The sequence below is a fragment of the Anopheles funestus genome, chromosome 3RL (assembly GCF_943734845.2).
Source record: "Anopheles funestus chromosome 3RL, idAnoFuneDA-416_04, whole genome shotgun sequence".
Classification (NCBI taxonomy): Eukaryota; Metazoa; Arthropoda; class Insecta; order Diptera; family Culicidae; genus Anopheles; species Anopheles funestus.
This window is the reverse complement of record NC_064599.1, coordinates 81,823,406-81,843,094: the sequence shown is the minus strand read 5'-3', so window position 1 is coordinate 81,843,094 and position 19,689 is coordinate 81,823,406. Positions and strand designations below refer to the sequence as shown.

Below are 19,689 nucleotides of genomic sequence, written 5' to 3'. Positions count from 1 at the left end.
GCACCTCCCCAAATAATGCCGGAAGAATGTGCGGAAATGTGCACCATTATCCCGGTTGGCAGTTGGATCTCGTCGACACCGGGGGTGGGCCGGAACATTGAGAAGAGGCGGAAAAAAACCCAAAAGAATGCAAATAACAATCGCATTCTACGCTTCATCAGTGGTTTGTCACGATACAAAAGCGATACAAGGGAATAATATGCTCTTTTCGGTGCTCTGTTTTATAACAAATACACTAGTTTGGATGGGTATTATTGTTTGTAATTACGCTCATGCTTTATGTTATGCAAAAGTAAACCATCGCAGATGTTTATTTCAACATTTCTATTATTAAAAGCGAACCTTTAATTTCGTTCTAAAATTATTGCACTTCACTCCATAACAAGGTTAAATACCAGGCGCCTCCATCAAGCGTTTTGTTGCTGGATTAAGCTTTGCGATGATTCCATAATTATTTAATTACATTTTTTTGCCATTTTTGGTTTGGCCTACATTACTTATTAGAAATAACCCACTTTTATGAAAAAGAAAAAAAAAATATGCTTATTAAATTTATATAAATACTTACTATAACTTGCTATAATACTTACCATGTTGAACCGCTCCTTAATTTTGCAGGAAATGTATTGAAATCTCCACAAGCAAATCAACTATTTTTCTCAATTGTTTTCGCAATAAATCACAAAACATAAATCACTTGTTAAATGATTACAATAACATGTACTGTGTTTTCTTCTAATGTGGTTTTACAATCCTCTTCGTTTTTCTCTTTTTTTTTTGTTCTTTTTTTTGGTTTGTTTGTTGCCTTATTTCTGTTTGCAAACTATGCTCCTCGGTCTGCTTATCCTGTTCTGTTCTTGAATCCTGTTTTCTCGTATTCTTCTGTTGTATATATAGCTCTTTTTTTATTTTCACAAATATTGTTTGTTTTTTTTTCTTTACTTAATTTTTTCACACGCACTCTTTGCGCTCTGCTCCTTTTTTTTTGGGGGGTTTAACTTTTCCAACACACACACACACACACTTTCACATATTTTTTGTTTTCTTTCATTGTCCTTGCGTTAGACATCGAACTATAGAAAAATGTTATGTCCTGGTTTCTATCTCCTTTGTGCAGAGAGCCAACTGTTCTAATTTTCCAGATGAATTCTTTCCGTTTGGTTTTATTTCTCTCTCTTCCCGGTTATAGCTTTTCTTTAATTTTACGATGTTTTTTTGCGTTGTGTACAAGGTTTTGTTTAATATTCTTTTACGGTAGGACATGTAATACAGACATGCCACAATTGTTTCGTTAGGGTATTTACATGTTTTTTGTTTCACTTTTGTTTTTTGAAAGTGGTGATTCGTTTCCATTGATGTTCCCTGGGTGTTGATGGGTGTGTGGATTTATTTGTCCCAATTTCTTTCCCTACATTTCCCAGTACTCTTACACCATAACTCGCTAAACTTTACAATTTTTCTTTCCTCTTTGTTTCCTTTTCTCTATCTGCTAGATACAGCTTAGTTTTTTATCTTATTGGCGGTAAACGCGTCGTTAAACCTTGCGCAGATTTTCATTTTTTTGTTCGTTTAAGCTCTTAAAAAAGGATTGTTTACAAAATGTCTAAAAAAAAGTCATTATTTTAAATAATTACTTTGTGATAAATTCGATCGTTTTTTTTCCACATTGTTTTTCACCATCCGTTCTCCCTAACTTTGCTGTTTTGCTTTGGCATTATACATTTTTGGCGTCCTCAAATTTCCCTCATTCGAGTTAGTTGACTTAGTTGTGTTCTTTTCCGGGTTTGCAAACTTTAATCCACCGTTTGTTCTTTTTTTTGTTTGTTACCAGCCTTTATAACCTTCCCTGTACACGTTTGTCCGTGAAATTAGTGACTCACTAGTGTTTTATCAGCAAGATGGTTCACATTTTGAATTGAGATTTCAATTGAAATTGCTCTAAAAGTACGGTACGATAAGACAAGATCTCAATAGTGAATTTTCTCCGAATGTGTAATCGCTATATGCCAAATCTTATTACACTTCTCGTACTTTTGTTTCTTCGTTTTTTTTTTGTTTGTTTAATATAACCATTTGTTTCTAGTAAATTAATCTAAAATAATTCATCATTGCAATATTGCCGCCGCCTTGTAAGATGTGTCGCAGTTTGAAATGGCTATCAATGATTTTCCCTGTATTTCTATAATCAAGTCTCTTTCTCTTCTTTGCCGCAAAAGGGGGGGTAGGGGGTTTGGAGGAAACCTAAATACACGGAAAATTCGCTATGAGTGGTGTGTCAGCTATTGCGTGTAACGCGTTTCAATTGAAACCAAACAAAAAACCGAAACAACATAAGGAACAGAAATGTTAAAAACCAATGACAAACACTCTCGTTATGATCACAAATGTTTCGAATTGAATTCTTCTTTTTTGCTGACATATTCAACATACACACACAAATAAAAAAACATTCGCTTTTATACAATGTTTTAATTTGTTCTTTGTTTTTTTTCTCTCTCTCTCCGGCCCTGCGCGATTCGATTTAATCCTACTTTACGTGTTACTTCTTGACTAGCTACGAACAGATTATATTGCTCAAGCCTTAAATAATTGTTACCCCTTTTCTTTTCCGTTTTTTTTGGCACAAAGCAAATCGTTTCTTCAAATGCTTGCTCGTTTATCGTCATAGTCATGAGGGCCGCAACAATTTATAATGATTTTCTCACTTCGACTGAGAGTTCGGGGCATTGGCATTTTCTTTTGCTTCTCTTTGTTTCACGCTTTTGACGAACAGTTTTTACAGTCAAATCATTCTTCTATCAATTCTGATTATTGTCGCAAATTTGCATAAAGTTTGAAAAAAACGTTACATGACCGTAACTCGGGGCGATCGGAGCGGAAAATGTCCTCCTCCATGAAGCGTCTAAAGGAATATGTCCAAGTGTTTGGTACGGCTACAAACACCAACGGTTCCAGTGCCAGTCGGTGGAAAATATGTTACGCAAACAGGCTTTTACTTTCGCTACTTTCCTAGCTGATTCGTACCTAGGACAGAGAGACTTGAAATTCCCTGCAAAAAGGCGCTACAACATGGTTCGGTTGTACAGAAGATTTGATGCTATGGGTAAATACTCATTAAAAACTTGCTTCTTGATCAGCACGCTTCCATCGGGTGTACCGTGCCGCGGCCGCTTGTACAAGCGATTGCGCGTTGATTCGCTTCATCACTCATGCAATGGGGCTACTCTTGCTCTCTAGTGCGATGCTGCTGCTGCAGGGCTTGAAACAGCCGCTTGAGTATGCCCGTTACGATCCGGTCTCTCTGGGTGATTCCCTGGTGCGCAAATGGAACAAATTACAAAGCTGAACGACAAACATCGGTAACGTTGGGTCGCTTCGATGTTCCCGGGAACAGCCACACTCCATCGTCATCGTGCACAATTGGCAAGGAACCTTTCCGCATCAACACACGCCCGTACACAGCTAACGAGAAGCAGGAGGCGATTGATTTGTGCATTTTGTCGTAGGACACGGGTCTGTCATCTAGTTTGTTGCAAAATGAACAGAAAATAACTGCTGACAGGGGCAGAAAGTGAAGTGAAGCTTATTGTTTTCCACTTGATGCAAAAGATTTGCTTGTAAGGAATGGTAGCAAATCACTAATATCAACCCAGTCGGTTGTTGCATTAACAAAAAAGACGCCCCACCGACCACGCCAGATGACGATTTTCTTGCGCTCTTGAAATATTTTACCACAAAAATGATTACATACTATCTACGCAACAAAGTTCGTGACAATGGAACCGGCAGCAGACACAGGCTGGAAAAGCATAAACCAACCCCGGACTTGTCGAAACCACCTCACAACAATCACTCACTCGGAACCGGTGCGAAAGTATTATCTGTGGAGTGGAGTTTCGTTGAAAGGATAATTAAATTTAATACATTCGTTATGTCCGGAATTATTATCCCTATTCTCCACTCCCCTCTCTCCATTGTTTTGCGTTCCTTCGACACCCTGCTGCGACGGGGGTTTTGCAATTCGCCGCAATCTCAATCTTGCAGATGTAGCGTCCCGTAGTGTTCGCTGTTTTGTTCCGGCAGGCAACCATCATCATCATCGGTGCAAAAGTTCCTTTTAAAACCATTTCTTCAACCATTCAATATACAGGGTGTATCACATAGCTTGCGTTTTTTTATTTATTCCACAGGATATTTGGCAACTACTCGTTCATCGAAATAAACCGCCAAACTGACATAATAGGGATGTCCAGGGGAACTCTCCAATAGTTAAAGGAGAACATTTGCCGAATATTGCCTATATTGCTAAGATAGAACCCAAAACACTCAAATAAGTGATGAAAAACACTTCTCCAATATAATTTTTCAAATAGTTCAAAAAAAAATTAAAGGATTCGACTGTTAGCGGAAGAGGACGTTTCCTCTTGCGATGATTTTTTGTAATATTCTAACAAGAATTCAAATAAATTAAAAGAAATTTGAAACAAATTTGCAAAAAAGTAAGTAAATAAATGTTGAGGAATTATATTTTTTGACATTATTGAACATCATACAACTTTGTAGTTCTTCAACTTTTAAGGACATTCGTTTCATTCGATTAATGAAAAGGTAAACTATTGCTGTCCCGTTTTCTCTTTGCCATCTCGAAAGAAAGGAACTCCCAACCCGACCACACTTAAAACAAGGCCTGAATTCGTAATCGATCGTCTAGCCAAGCGAGGATCTTCACAGCGCACAGGAGGGCTCCTCGTCGACTCGGCAGGTACGCCATTCCCAACATGACGTGTACGCGTACAAAGAAACAAACGTTTACATAGGGGCACATAGGGCAAAAAAGGAAGGGTTTTTTTCCTTTGCGCGATGTAAGTATGGCACGGTTTGGCTGTGAAAGCACATTTTTGATTGCATGCAGAGGATGCACACACGAGAGAACCGGGTCGAAAAGTCAGCACGAATTGAAAGTGGATTCAAACTACCCAACCACCCCTTTTCTTCGCGCATTTTGCCTTCTTTAGTTCTTTATACCGCCGGCAAATATTAAGCGGCCATGTGGTGGTACGGACACTAACACACACCTTTCCCATGTGTCTCGGGGCTCATGTGAGCCTGGTGGTGCCGGGCTGCCACACCACAGGCAAGTAAATAACAGGTGTGTGTGTGCTGGGGTTGCTGCAGCCAAGTTGTCAGCCCGTCAGCAAACCGCCTTGCAGAATTGCATTCATCAACGTCCCAGTTGAAGCGCCAACGAACACGAGTGTGTGGTGGAGTTGTGTTTTTGTGGAGCTTGCCTTAGCTCCATTGCGCCTTATTCCTCCCTTCTACGGCACACTTTTACTGCTCGTGTTTATCAAATTGCCGGTGAAGCGCAAATTCCGCCTACCGTGCACGGGGTGAAGGGTTGTAGCATTAGGAAACCAGCAGCATCGCCTGAAAATTTGCAAAATGAAATCCTTCTAACCCTCTCGGTCTACATCGTACAACGAACGAACGAATATCCTTTGCTTCCAGCTCGAAAAGGCCAAAAAGGGATATTTTAAAATCTCATTCCACCGTTCCTCTCCAGGGGGCGCTTGTGTTTGTCGCTCGACATGCTTAATCGATGGAATCGATGAATTCTCCCGGTGTTGTCGACATTAGCGATGGTAATGATAGTACAATCATTATACCCCTTGGAAAAAACATAACGAGCGGAGGTAAGCGGAGCAAAAAAAAAAAGCACTAACCCCTCAACTCAAAGGTTTCGATTGGTCCAACTTATGATGGAATAAAATCTTACCACAAAAAAATATAAAACCCTTACAAAACGTCTCAGTTCATTGATTTTGCTGCTCTAGACATTGGAATGGTCTTTTAAGAATGCTCTTCTCTATTTTTCCCCTTATCCTTTCTTCTGGTCTCCATTGTTAATGCCCGGCATTTGGAAATGCTTATCGCAACAAAAAAAAACGCGCCCCTGCTCTTCCTTGTCGTAGAATAGTCATTTTTTGTGCGCTTGTAAAATTTCCATACACCTTACACTGGCACGGCACGTGACCATTAAAAGCGTGCCCTAAAACCTATTATTGTAGCGAAGGATCACATTGGGTCGAAATCCTGTTTGTATTCTCGACATCCGGTTTTGACAGTCGTTACTGAAACCCGGTAATAAGGACGTAGACGTGTGGCACCGGAAAATGTATGTTTTTTTTCGCTCTTTCTCTTTGCGCTGTACACGGAAACAAATCACAGCATGATTTAAATTGAATGTTAAAACATATTTCAAAAAGGTTATTAAAAACATTTCTCACTGCTCACCAAGTGAGCGAGTGTTTGGGAAATGTGGCAGAAACTCGTTCCTTGGGTAATGATACATAATGAGCAAATTCTTCCTTTGTTGAGTATAACACATTCAAAGCTCACAAAAGGAAAGAAACTGAGGACATAAATTAATATGTGCCTCTGTTAACAGGACTTCCGAGGAATTGTACTTCGACGCTTGGTCTAATACACTGAATGTCCTGGATCGAATCTAATCTCAACTCGTCTTTTTTGTAAGGAGTGATTTTTTCCAGTTAGTTGGTGACAAAAAAATGTTCTGCCTCTTCATAGTTAATTTTCTAACCGCTCTTTATCGACCGTTAGTCGACAAAAACGTTGGGCTATTTTAGGAATTCTCTGAATAACTCCAGAATTCGATGCAGTTACATTTTCAAATAAATAATCTTACATTTCTAGCGAAGATTTGGGACCGGAAATATGTCTTGATTAAATCATTACAAGACCCCGAAATAATGAATACAATAAGAGCGAAATTTTAACCATACAATGCTCTGGGTAGCAGTTTCCAAATCAACACAGATTTCCTCAAACTATAGCAAAACCGAAGTCAATCCAAACACTAACAAAAGTAGTGAATTATCTGTGTCAAGTGACATTATAAATGCACGTGCACAACTGCACCCTCAGCGCAAAACAAAAAAAGAAAGTGCATGACATTTTCACAAAAATCCTTTCGCGATGCATTCCTTCCGTTGTGCTGCAGCACACATTTCTTGCTCCATGCACCGCAAAATGGGAAGAAGTACAATAATACAACAACAATTCCGAAGCATTGAAACCGACCTTAGGAGCGACGTTAACATCTTACATCCTTTCCATAGACTTCTTTTGTGCATAACTAAGAGCCAACATACTATCTTTCTCTCTCTCTTTCTTTCTCTCGTTCTCTCTCTCTCTCTCTCTCCCTCTCTAGAAGGGTTATAGGTTAAAAGTAGAACTCAAAAGCCTATCCGAACCGGGTTTGCAATCCTTCTTCTGGTTGACCTGAAGAGGATGCTTGGCATTCTTTTTTCCCCGAGATGGTTTTGCGTAGATTTTGCTGACGTTTTTTTTTTTGTTGTACGTGTTGAATAACTTTGTAGGAAAGAGGAGGAGCGCAAAAAGGAAAGACTTGCATAACATTAGAATGCATCGGAAAAAAATGCGAACCATTAGAAACAGTGAAATCTTGTCCGTGCATGTGCACACAGCAAATGCTGCATTGTAACGGCGAAAGACCAAGGAGCATACGTGCTTTTACACGGCTGCGTAATCATGCGCAGATTTTGTACGCCAAAAACCCCTTTTTACAAGCAGCATTTATTTGTCCGCTGCTTGACAGATTCTTTCACTCGAAACTATCTAGAATTCCGTAGCGGGGAACACCCTTCGATATTTTCTACCAGATTGAAATATTTAACATTACACGCTGTTTCGAACATGTGCAATGTAATCTGAAACCTTTCGGTGTTACGGGGGGATAACATTGAGTCGGCCGTCTAATCACATTCAACCGTTCGTGAATATTCCGCCAGAGCCGGCAGCTTTCCCCAAAAGGGCCGATATTAAAAATGCTTCATCCAGGAAACAAGCTATATTTGTCCAAATAATACTTGAAATGTTCTGTTAGGGAAAAAACAACAAAACGGTATCGCTCGAAGACAAGAAAGAGGAAATTTTCGGTCGATGATAAAGTATGGTGGAAAATTCTCATTACAAAAAAAAACACGAAGGGAAAGTTTTCACCTCATTCATCTCGCGCGCATCATCTGTTTGAAGGGGTGCGGTTACGACGTTATCCTCTCAGACTTTCCGAGGTTTTAATTTGCATATCCTTCCGGATATTCTTGTGCTGTTATCGTTGTCAATTCGGGTTTTTTGGTTTTTTGTTGGGTATTATTTATCTTTCCATTGCTGTACTCATAGCGAGTGAGGGGAGAATCGGAATCGTGGAAATTTGTGAATGTAAACATAGATTTGTACACGAGTTGTTGTAATTAGTAGCAAATAGGATACTGTTTACTTACTAAAGGAACAAGTGCTTCAGTATGGGAAAAACACATATGCAGAAAAATAAAATTTAACACAGGGTGTGTCAATATGATAATATTCGATTTTTCTTTTCTTTGTAAAAATGGAAAACAACTGTTATGCTGAAAAAAGCAGTAAAAGCACGTTGATATAACGACCCGAATAATCCTTTCTTGAGTCCTATTTTTGTTTTTGTTTGGAAAATTCAATGCCACAGGATCTTTGATCATCGCTGTCCGCCATTTTCTACAGGTGATGAATCAAATTAAAAAAAAAAGTCTAATAACACTTTCAGCTACACCCTGTAGAAACAGTTACAATTCGATTCTATTATAAAGGTAAAACTCGTTCCATTTTCTTCGCGGGGAAATATGTAAAGAAATGCCGACACTGAAACTTGTGCATGAACATCACTTTTTTCCCCTTGTCTGGCTTTTCGCCCACTTCTTGTCCAACCGGTCTAAAGGGAGGAAAAAGATAATCGGTGTACATCACAACAAAACATTAATCTTTTTGTTTTTGTTTTGTTTCGGTTATTTATACATCTAAGGGAAGTACGCACACACACACACACACACGCCCCCATACAACATCACATATTGATATTTGTTTATTTAAGTTTATCTTTTCCTTTCGCGCTTTTCCTTCCTTGAACTGTTTCCCATCTGATAGGTGGATTGGGTTGATGCTTTTAGTTTAGGTTTGGTCAACATATTCTAATCGCTAGAAAATGGGTGAATGGGAAATTTGTGTTGTTGGGCCGTTGTTGCGTTTGATGTTCCACACACGGTTCAATGTGGACCGACTCCATCCGACACACCGTATTTGTGTCTGCAGACGACGGAACTGAGAGATGCAATATTAGGCATTGTGAAACTGTTTCAATTTTCCAGCGATTTTGGTTTAATAATATTAAAATTTTTCCATTTCCTCATGATTGTTGATCGATTGTTGGCTAGATCGATCGATTTCAATAGATATTTGGTTTATGATGGAACCATTACTTCAATCTTGTTCAATCTTGCCCATTGTCAACTCTCTCAATTTCTAATTTCCTGGTCATTTCGTGGACCGAAGTCATCAATTGTAATCTTCAGTCAGTTTGTTGTTAGTAACAATTGCCTCTATGAAACTTCATGTCAATCAAATGCAAAGATTTGTACTCAAATCTCACCTTCTTCCAGAAAAGTGGTGTACTGAAGAGCGACACCAAACAATCAGCAATAACCACGTGCTACATACATTCCAGAGCTGCCCTTCTTACTACATCAAGTCGAATAAATCGTATCATTTTATGAATTGGTAAATCCTCATTCTTTCGTGAGGGAAAAATATCTTCAACTCTTCCTCCTTCCTTTGCCTAATGGTACCGGACCATCCCCCGCCCCCCTTTCCGTAGTACACCCCTTAGTTGTGTTTATTCGCCTTATACTCTTCACCACTACAAGGCAAGCACTTCATTTTCTTTTGCCCGGTAAGGCAAAACACGCGTGAAACTTCGTCTAGCACCAGCTGAACCATATCAAAACGATGATGTTTTTCCTCGCGTAAGCCATATGCTGTTTACATGAACAACCCCCCCCCCCCCCCGGTCCGTCCGGCAAAACGTCAACAAATGGGTGCGCGGGGACGGTGTGCGCTTTTTTTTCTCTCTCGCTTTTGGTTGGTATATGTATGTAAAGCCTACACACCGTGTGTACTATAGGATTTCACCTTCCTGGTGCCGAATGGATGAGAAAAGTTCCTGCGACCTGAGAGTTCCTACAAGATACTTGATCACGATGGAGGACGCCTGTGACGCAATGAATGCCTGTGTGCGCGAACCAGTGAATGGAATGGAGGCAAAGTATTGTTTACAATTATATTTACATCCTTTATTTTTCGCCCCCAAAAAAAAACCTCCCTTTCGCTCGCGCTAGAGCTCTTCCACCTTTTCACTGTGGCTTTTATATGGACGCACGAAAGACACGGCAGGATGGGAGTGTGTGTGTGCGTGTGCTGTGGTTATTGTTATTGTTGTTGTTAAAAGTTGCCGCTTTTGTTTGCCTTTCTGTTGTAAATACGCTTTGGCCCTGTGTCTCACACTCTCGTCGCTCTATCCCTCCGACCCTGTGTAAGGGATGCTGAGCTGAGCCCTTACGGGCGTCCCTTTCGCGTCGTCCTAGAAATCATTTAAAGATTAAACCCATCCCCGGGGCGCGGCCCATACATGTCGTGCGTCTATGGCACACAAGTGGAATATAGGGTGCACCTACTAGTAGTAGCCTTGCTTACGCTCACTTCACTTCCAAAATGACATAGAAAATAAAAAAAAACCCCCACTCCGATGAATGAGCGCATTTCGCAAGTAAATTCATCACGATGATAATACGCGCTACACACATGCAGTAGTTGTGTCATTTCAGTTCGGCATTCTACTGCATTGTTTCGCTGCAAGACACGTCTCTGTGTGTGTGTGTGTGTTTGTGTATGAAAGAACCGACGGTGATGCACACAATGCATTAATCCCTTTTTATGCTAACTGCAACCCGGTCCACCGCATTCGAAGGGAAAAAAATGGAAACGTTTCACTCAACCCTCAAGCCTAGGACGCTTATTAAATGTTACGATGAAATGGATCGTGGTCTAGGGTTTTTGTGTTGGTGTGTTGCAACAACTTGTAATTTTGCTTCACATTCGTTACCTTTCAACATATGCTAATCCATTTCGTTTTGTAGTGTCTATTTCTTGCTCACAAAAAATGGCTGAAAGGAGCAAAAAAGTATTTTATTATACTTCTAATTAGCTTCTTTTAACTGGGCAACAACATTTAACAGATTCTAAACCACAACTTCTATTGCTCCTATCATTTTGTCGTTTTTTTAACGACAGTTCTGCAGATTCTAACCCCGAATGCCCTCCTTTACACGATTCTCATTTAGAAGATTAAAATTATTTATTCGAAACACATGATGCATGGTTTGGTCCCCGTGTACACCGTTCGTATTCCGGGATACTCCCTTTTCGATTACTTCAGAACAAACAGCATCTTTCGTTCTTCGCTTCGATGATGAGATGATGTTACCGGGTACATTGACGACAATAGTAAAGCGGTGAAGGTGGAACAGACAGCGGGGAGGAGAGAGCGAGAAAGATGGAGGGAGATTTTATTTTTCCCCCTAGTTAAAGCCCTAACCCGCTAGAGCCTCGGTTGAGTTCATCTATCCCTCACGAAAACCACGAGTCTAAGAGCGCCGTTGTTACTCCCGTGCCAACAGAGCGCGAACCCGATTATTAGCGAATCCTCTAATGATGACACTAAAGCTGACTGCAAACGGCACACCATCAGCACGGGGACGAGAACTCAACTCCACCTTCTCACTGAGGCGCATACACATACAATTACATTCTTACTTTCACCATCCCTTGCGACGGTAAGAAGGATACAGGCGCCGACAGATCCCTATGCCGTAGAACAAACCCGAAGGTTCAATTTCGCTCGTCTACCAGAGCACCAGAGGCATAGGCCACAGAAATTAAGGGCGCAAAATGGCGCACGACACCGAGCAAAACGAGATGGACAGGGCAGAACTGTCCTGGCTAAACCCAGGACACGATGGAGGGAGATGGTATTGAAAAAAGAATGATGATTACCGAGGGAACTCCGGTTCGGTTTCGCGGAAGTTTTTAATTAGCCTTGTTCCGGTACCATCCATTCTTCTGCTACCATTGTGCGAAAGGTGCAATACTCGAATATTGTTAGAGCCTGGGCACGATGTTTATACCACCCCTCCCCGTTATCAGTTCTAGCATTATGATAGCAACGAACGGTGATGAAAATCCAGCTCCAGCGCAAATTAACGTAGTTCCGGTTGAGATGTTTACGGTTCCAAATTGACAGGTGATAACGATAAACGGTGTACGCCGTGGAGGGCTTTTTTCTTCTTCTGTTTGTTCCATAAACACAATTTTACAGTTAAATTGAATGACTTATTAATTTTACAAACATTTGCACCATAAGCCAACGTTTCAGGGCAATGTTTGTTGCCAGAACACCAGGCACATGGGCGACATTAAACGAGACATAATAGCGAGAATGATTTGACGTAAAACTAAGGTCATATACACTTTTTAACTCTACATTTTTTGAGGGACTCTAACTAAAAGCAGCAAAAACTAAATGTCAAATTAGTTCACAATTCAATACGATTCTCCTCCAGCAACTTCAATGTCTATGCCGCTCTTTGCAAACCGATCGGGATCCTTCGTACAGCAATTATCGAAAACAAAAAACGAAAAGAAAACCCTTTTCTGTCTCTTATCTGCTAAAAATACCTACAATGTATATCTTTATATATAATATGTATATATATATGTATATTCAAGGATCTCTAACCTCTGGATTTTGGAATCATCTTTAGCTGTTTGTAAAAAGACTCCACACAGGTTGCAACCATTTCTCATCATGATGATATTGACTTACCGATTGACTATAGCTCGTTTATTCACTGGTTCCCAAACCAACGCATGATTCCACGTGATGATGCAGAAAGGAAACTAAACTAAAACTCCTTTGTTTTGCCAAATATTTCCACAAAAACAAAAAAAAAAACAATATAACACGCTCCAAGAATGCTGTGCATAAGAGTCTAGAGAAATTCTGAGTTTTAATCTCTGTGGTATCTTCCTATTCTTTTGTGCCAACGATGGCATCCCTGTACTTGATTATTAATTCGACTGAGTAGGTGTGCTCGACCCCTCGAGGCAACACGCACGCCTATTTCTCTTCATTGAGACTGCCTGCAACTATAGCTTGAACTCAAAAAATGCCCAAACGTTTGATCCTTCCATTTTCCTACTTGTTTGGTGAACTCAGGGCAGGTTTAAGTACGATTCCAAAATGGATATTAGCTTTCTTGGGGAGGTTTCTTTTAATTTCTTAGAACAGAAATTAATAGTATCCGGTGTAGTATCACCATCCAAAATTTTTCGCTAGAGATGTGTGTTCGGCGTGCATTCGTCAGGAGTTGCAGGATTGCACTGAAATTATGTTCAACAATTACATTGTGTCTATTATCTCATTCCCCCGCTTACATTATCTTTGGCCAAGTATTTCTACCACCTACAAACACATTATGCAATGTAATAGAACACAGATGACTAAAAACGTAAGAAATTCGTTCTGGCACAACTTCCCCACCCCTGAGTGGTGAGTGTCGTTTCCCCCCTTTGGCTGAGTCTAAAAGTAAAACATTTTCCGATCCTCACGCTAAATGCTAACAGAGATATCGCCACTATTCGTTCTCCTTAGGCTTGGCACGCACTGCTCTCCCAAACGATTGTTTCACTTATGCTGCTAGTTCCTACACATATACACGGTGTCGTTTGAAGTCTTATTGGGTAAGGTTTCGCGTTTCTCATCGCGCCGCTGCTGCTTCCTTTACCGTGGCGAGGGAGTTGCTGGGATGTATTCGGGAGGTGTGGGCCCAGATCTTCCCAGCAAAGACCCTCAACGTGGCGGCACGCGAAGGTGGCTCAGGTCGGTCAGGAAGGGAGATGCATTAGAGGTGTTTTATTACACTACCGTCCCGTAACTTCCCATGTATTCGTCCGACATACGCGATCCATCGTAGTTGTCAGATTCCTCATTACGTATACAAATTTTTTTACGCCTGCAATAAAGTGAATCGTTTGACGGTTTCTTGCTTTCAGTTACTGTTTCGGTGATGCTTACATTTAGCTAAGTTAATTTGTAATATGTTAGCAATAAGTTAAGCAACAATTTACAAAAAAAATTATATAACTTTGCTGGTTTTAATCAAAGTTTCTACCGACGAGAAAAATTTGTTGAAAAAGAACCAGACAATGGAATGATCTCTTCGGTAACCTTTGTCTATTTCTGGTGTCGGTGTATTTATTGTTTCAGGAATGCGGCATGTTGCTTCCGGCGTATTTGTGTTTATTTATAAATTGATACCAATGTTGCCGCACTTACTAACTTAACTATACAAAAAATTACTGCGTCTTCATCACGCATACACTGCTGGAAATAACTATAAATATTGGAGGTATTTTTCCCCAATATTCGAACAAAATAGAAGTGAAGAACTAATCCTGGAATGCACGAGCCCCCAAGCAGTTTATATCCACCATTGCTTCGACTATGCAAACGTTTTTAATTTCATCGATATTTTAACACAATTTAGTTGTATACTCTTAAAAAGAATATTATTTTTGATTTTATATTTATTTCCACCAGTATAGTTTTCATAATTCTTGCTGAAATAGTAAGCAACCATGTGATGATCAAATTTTTCGCCGAGTGACAAAATTTTCAAATTAAATTGATGGTTTGCCTTGTGAAGAAACAAAACATCAACAAAAAAAAGGAATGATCGATGCCACAAATAACGATCCCAAAAACATTGGACTGTACAATGTTAAACAATGACTAAGAAATTACAAGACGCAGGAGTTCGGGTCAGCACGATATTTTTTCCCTTCGCACTGGAAACAACTGCCATCAATTATTGTACACTAGACACATGCCCCAGCATTTGCTCCGGGACGCGTGTAAAGCTAGCTCCTTTCATGTTTCTTTGCTAAGCTGTTAAAACACCGTGTAATACACGCGTGTTTTTTTCTTCTCTCCATCGTGTGATGTTGCGCGGTTATTATGTGTTGTGAGCTACAGCCTTTCGGCTACACGGTTTCTATATTTTAGCAAAAGCAAAGTTTTTGCTGCATGGCAGAAACACATGTCGCCGACTTTTGGGCCGAAAATAAATGCTGCTGTTGCTAGAATGTTTGTTTTTTTTCCCTCTTGCGTGTGCGACCTTACACCGAAATCAATCAACATTCATGATCATCGGTGTGATTCATGATTTTGCGGCGTTTCTTTGGTTGGAAAATAACAAAATTATTCAAACTACAAAAAGGAAAGAAAAAAGCTTACCTGCTCGGAGGTTCGCTGCCAAGTTGATCCTTCTTTTTTGCTTTCCGCTTCTTTTTCGAACCATAGCCATAGTTATCCCGTGCCGTCCAGCCGGGATACATTTCCATGTGGAGCTGCCGTTCCTGGCGCGCCTTGTCGTAGTACACGCTCTGTTCATCCCGCGACAACGAATGCCACTTGCGGCCAAGTATTTGGTTGATGGCGGCCGACTCCTTCAGCGTACATTCGGCCACCACCTTCGCGCGCATTTCCTTCATGTATAACATGAACGCATTCAGCGGCTTCTTGATATGGGGTCGGTTTGGTTGCTGCTGCTGGTTTTGCTGTTGCGCTTGCTGTTGCTGCTGATGTGTCCGCTCGGCGGCACACTTTTTCTTCGATCCTCCGCTGGCGGTTCCGCTGCCACTGCTTCCGCCACTGCTTGCCCCGCTACCGATAGCACTTCCACCGCCACCACCACCACCACCACCACCTCCACTCCCTGTACTTCCAACGCTCTGTGCCCGACCGAAACGATTCGTCAGCTCCTGCGGTAGATCGACGACGGCCGATTTGCTTCCCGGACTGAGCACGTGTTGCCGAACGCTGTAGTTATGTCCGACACCGATATCCGGTCCGATTCCGTTCCCTCCGGCCCCCAGCAAGCTCACGCCCGATTCCTGCTTCACCTGCTGCAAGCTCTGGTTAAGCACGTTGTGCGAGTGGACCGAGTTAAGCAGCGACTGCGAGGATTGGTAGCGCGAGTATAGATCGCTGGCCAGCGTGGTGTAGATCTGTAACGAGGAGGGGTAAGAATTGCGGAAGGTGGGCGCCGTAGAGTACATGGAGGGTGTATGCCACGACGGTGGAACGGGCAACATGTTCGAGGATAGTATCGATGGGTACGGGTATTGGCTGGTGGAGAAGGAATAGAGCGACTGCCGCGCCGACAGACCGATCGCTTTCGAATCGAGCTGGTACGGCAAGATGCCACAGTGTGCGGGCGGTGGATTGGAAAGCACATCCTCATTGCAGAAGAACTGGGACAGTCCGAGCGCTCCTTTGCCCATCGAACCGGCCGCCTGCAGTGCGCTGGCCGTCCCGCTCGAGTATTGGTACGGTGGCAGATAACCCATCCCGCTGAAACCGGGCGAATGGTCCGGAGAGTTAAGCTTTCCGGCACTGCTGGTTCCACCGCTACCACCTCCACCACCACCGCCACCACTCCCAGCTGCCGCACCACTACTGTTCGGTGTCGGTTCGGAGCGGCTGGCGGGCACATACGCAGGGCTAAGGTCCTGGCGGGCGGACGAGTTCTTAACCAGATTTTCCGCACTTTCCGTCAGATCGATCAGATTAAACTTTTCCTCCAGCAGGTTCTCCGATGAAGCCTTTTCATCCTCCCGGTCGCCTTCGTCCTTGAACACTTTCACCTCGTCTGTGCTGCCGAGGTCGTCACCGGCGTTCGCTGCCGCTGCTGCTGCTGCCGCCGCCGCCGTCGTAGTCGTGCCGGAATGTGAGCTTTCGTTTGTGTTGGGCATTCTGTGCACATCAAACCAAGCGTTCTCGTGACGTCGCGTACGATACGGGATGCTGCACTACAGGATTGCTGTATCACACCACCACCACCACCACCACAGCGGAAACCGTCCTGGTGGCCACTGTACATAAATAATTGCACAATGCCCCCGCGTCTCGCTTGCCGTGATGTAGCTCCTGTTTTCGTTTATTTCCCTTGCGGTCACCACCTTATTACACTGTCTAATGATACTTTAGAACTATGGTTTTCTCCCTTACAACCGAATGCGACACAAATGGAGTGAAAAACATCGGCAGTTTCTTCGATCATACAAATTTAATAAATACAAACTAATATGGCACATCATTCTTTGTTACACACGGAATTACATACAGAGCGAAACTTTCTTCTTCGACCAACACAGAGAGACGCACTAGTGATTTGCACTATTCACCTTTTTTTCTTCCTGCTGAGACATCAGGAATGCAGGAATACAATGCACACTACCGAAAGAAACTTTCTTAAAAAAAAACCGCACTTTCCACTAAGTACAGCAAAGGGGTCGCACTGTGAAACTGTGAAAAGATCGATATGATTCCCTTTTTTTAATGATCTTCTTCAATTAACATTTCCCAAAAACACATATGGGTGACTAGATCGATTACTGTAATATTGCACTTTTTCACCATACGGTTCACTTGGTGGTTTACACGTTTATTCCCAGATTGACATTTGCTTCGGGTAATTTGTGTTTCTGCAGCTCCGATAAGATGCTTTAGCATCCTCTTACTATTTGCCCACTAATTCTTAACCTTTATTACACTTCCTTTCCCGATTCTATTGCACTTATTTCATCCTACATTTTGATAAAAAAAAGCATTAACTTTTACGAATTGTTGCACTTTTTGGATGTTTTCGCTTGACACTTGGTAAACGCACACCGTCACACAAACACGGGCACACGACTCAAAAGCAGATGCACACGTGTATACACAATTGCAGCACGAAGGCGACCAAAAGGTTTGCATTAGCAGCATGTGCATGAACTGTGTATTTCCCACGTATCGACGATGGTATGTAGCGCACTGATGGAGACGCCTTGTGTTTCGCTCATGATTTAGATCCAGCAGGAAGGTAAGCACACTGGGAGACAGCAAACTGACGTACCATCATTGCGTGGATAATCCTTTTCAAGTTTTGCTGTTTGAATATTCCTGGAAAATGCATATGTGTACCTTTCACACAGAAACATTCTTTTGTTGCATCTTATGTTGCTGCTTTCTCAGGAAATATGGTGTACGGTGCTGTTCACTATCTTGCACGATATGGTTGTTGTTGTTGTTTTTTTTTTTTTGCTCTCTCCCCCGTTACATCAAAGCCATGGCACACGAATTGCGTAGAGATGGTGGATTGACTTGTAGTACACGCGCGCATAAGCATAAATTATGAATGCTCCAACAGCAGAACGCTGCACACGAATGAACGAGCCGATTCTATAAATAAATGCCAACTCGTCGTCATCAACTTTAGCCGCGATGTACCCCCCATTCACAGCACATAATCCACGCGCAAAACAAGCCGCCAAGCTCAGCAAATTCCGTCTCGATGCAACGGAAGGAGCAACAATTGCAATAAGCGCAGCAACAGACCGTCGTCTCGTACGGAGTGCTCACTGTGCATTACACCTTATTCATATCTCTCTCCGATTACAAGATGGCTAAAACAGATGTTTATTTTCCGGCACAGCAAGCTTCTACCTTTGCAGCACATCCCACACGCGGCACACATCACAAACAATATGCTGCAATTGTTCTATTTATTGTCGTGCTCGGACGACATCACTCACCGCCAGGAAACACAAAGATTTTCACTGCATCGATTTTGAACTGTAAACCATCGTACTTGTTTCATTATCTACAAACTTCTATCCATTCGGACACTTGATTTTTACACACTCCGAAACGAGCGAGAAGCTGATGCTTATGACGACACTCGACACATTAAATGCGTACAGTAATTTTCGATATTGTTGCGGCTCCTAGTGTGGTTGGCTTTTGATCCTATTTTCCTTTCGTCGCTCGTATATTCTTCTCTCCCGTATTTCGACGTGTTGTTGCTTTCACGGAGAAGAAAATAATAAGTCTTCGTTTATCCGTGGTTTTTCATTCCAAGAAATTCCCGAATTGTGCAACACCACGGACTATCCGTTCTGCTGCTGATCACGGGTCGTTTTGAAACCTGGGTTGAATACTTATGCTTTTGCTTGGTTTTCGGGATTCTCTAAAAACTTGACTAGTTTTCTTGAATATTTTCATAAACATGGTTTTATTTAATTAAAGCTTGTTTTTAAAGTAAACAATTGCTCGAACAGTTTAGATTTATAATGTTGCATAACATTACCGCTCCCATCAAACCTTTGTACAATTTGTAATTTTGCCTTTTTGTTTATGTTCAACAGGCAATATTTAACGAGGACAATAGCTGTAAAAATAAAATAAATTATCTGCTGTTCGATTTTCGGAATATATCACGAATTTATATTCAGTTGTACCGTAAATGTATTTAAATATATGTAAATACAACAATCTTCGAGGGAATGATAAGGAAAGCACCGCATGGGATTACGTAGTGAGACGTTGGATTAATGCTTACATATTTTCCAGAAAGAGTATACTTTTTTGTATCGTGCTGAATTCCTAATCTCTGCTGAAGATTGACATGAATTCAACCCAAACAAATTTCGTCATGTGGCTGATAAGAAACTGCCGTTTGATTTCAAACAAGCTTCCCAGAAAGCGTGTCACTTTCCCTTGGCTGCGATTCAAATCATTTTATGCTGTACATACTCTCCCGCCAAGTTATCGTTATCAATACTTGCAGTAGACTCTTGTTAATTTCCTCTAAATCCGTTTTTCTTATCTTTCATCAC

General features: G+C 41.6%; 3 protein-coding genes across 9 annotated transcripts in view; 1 reads left to right on the top strand and 2 right to left on the bottom strand.

Moving 5' to 3' along the window:
• LOC125771824 (uncharacterized) overlaps positions 1–19,689 on the bottom strand; it is a 225,059-nt gene that overhangs the window by 121,314 nt on the left and 84,056 nt on the right. The gene's annotated exons all lie outside the window — the stretch shown is intronic.
• Positions 1–19,689, top strand: part of LOC125771829 (splicing factor 3A subunit 2-like) — a 227,593-nt gene that overhangs the window by 127,080 nt on the left and 80,824 nt on the right. The window lies entirely within an intron of this gene.
• Positions 694–19,027, bottom strand: LOC125771798 (protein pangolin, isoforms A/H/I/S-like). The gene is made up of 3 exons (XM_049442861.1): positions 18,607–19,027; positions 15,263–17,616; positions 694–13,979 (listed from the first exon to the last, which is right to left on the bottom strand). The coding sequence occupies exons 2-3, from the start codon at positions 16,780–16,782 to the stop codon at positions 13,883–13,885; spliced, it is 1,617 nt and encodes a 538-aa protein (XP_049298818.1). The 5' UTR covers positions 16,783–17,616; positions 18,607–19,027; the 3' UTR covers positions 694–13,882.

Bases quoted from the DNA above. Each gene is read 5' to 3' on its own strand.
- LOC125771798 (XM_049442861.1), bottom strand. From the start codon at position 16,782: ATGCCCAACACAAACGAAAGCTCACATTCCGGCACGACTACGACGGCG. The intron at 13,980-15,262 runs GTAAGCTTTTTT...ACTTTATTGCAG, and splicing joins GGCAGCGAACCTCCGAGCAG to GCGTAAAAAAATTTGTATAC.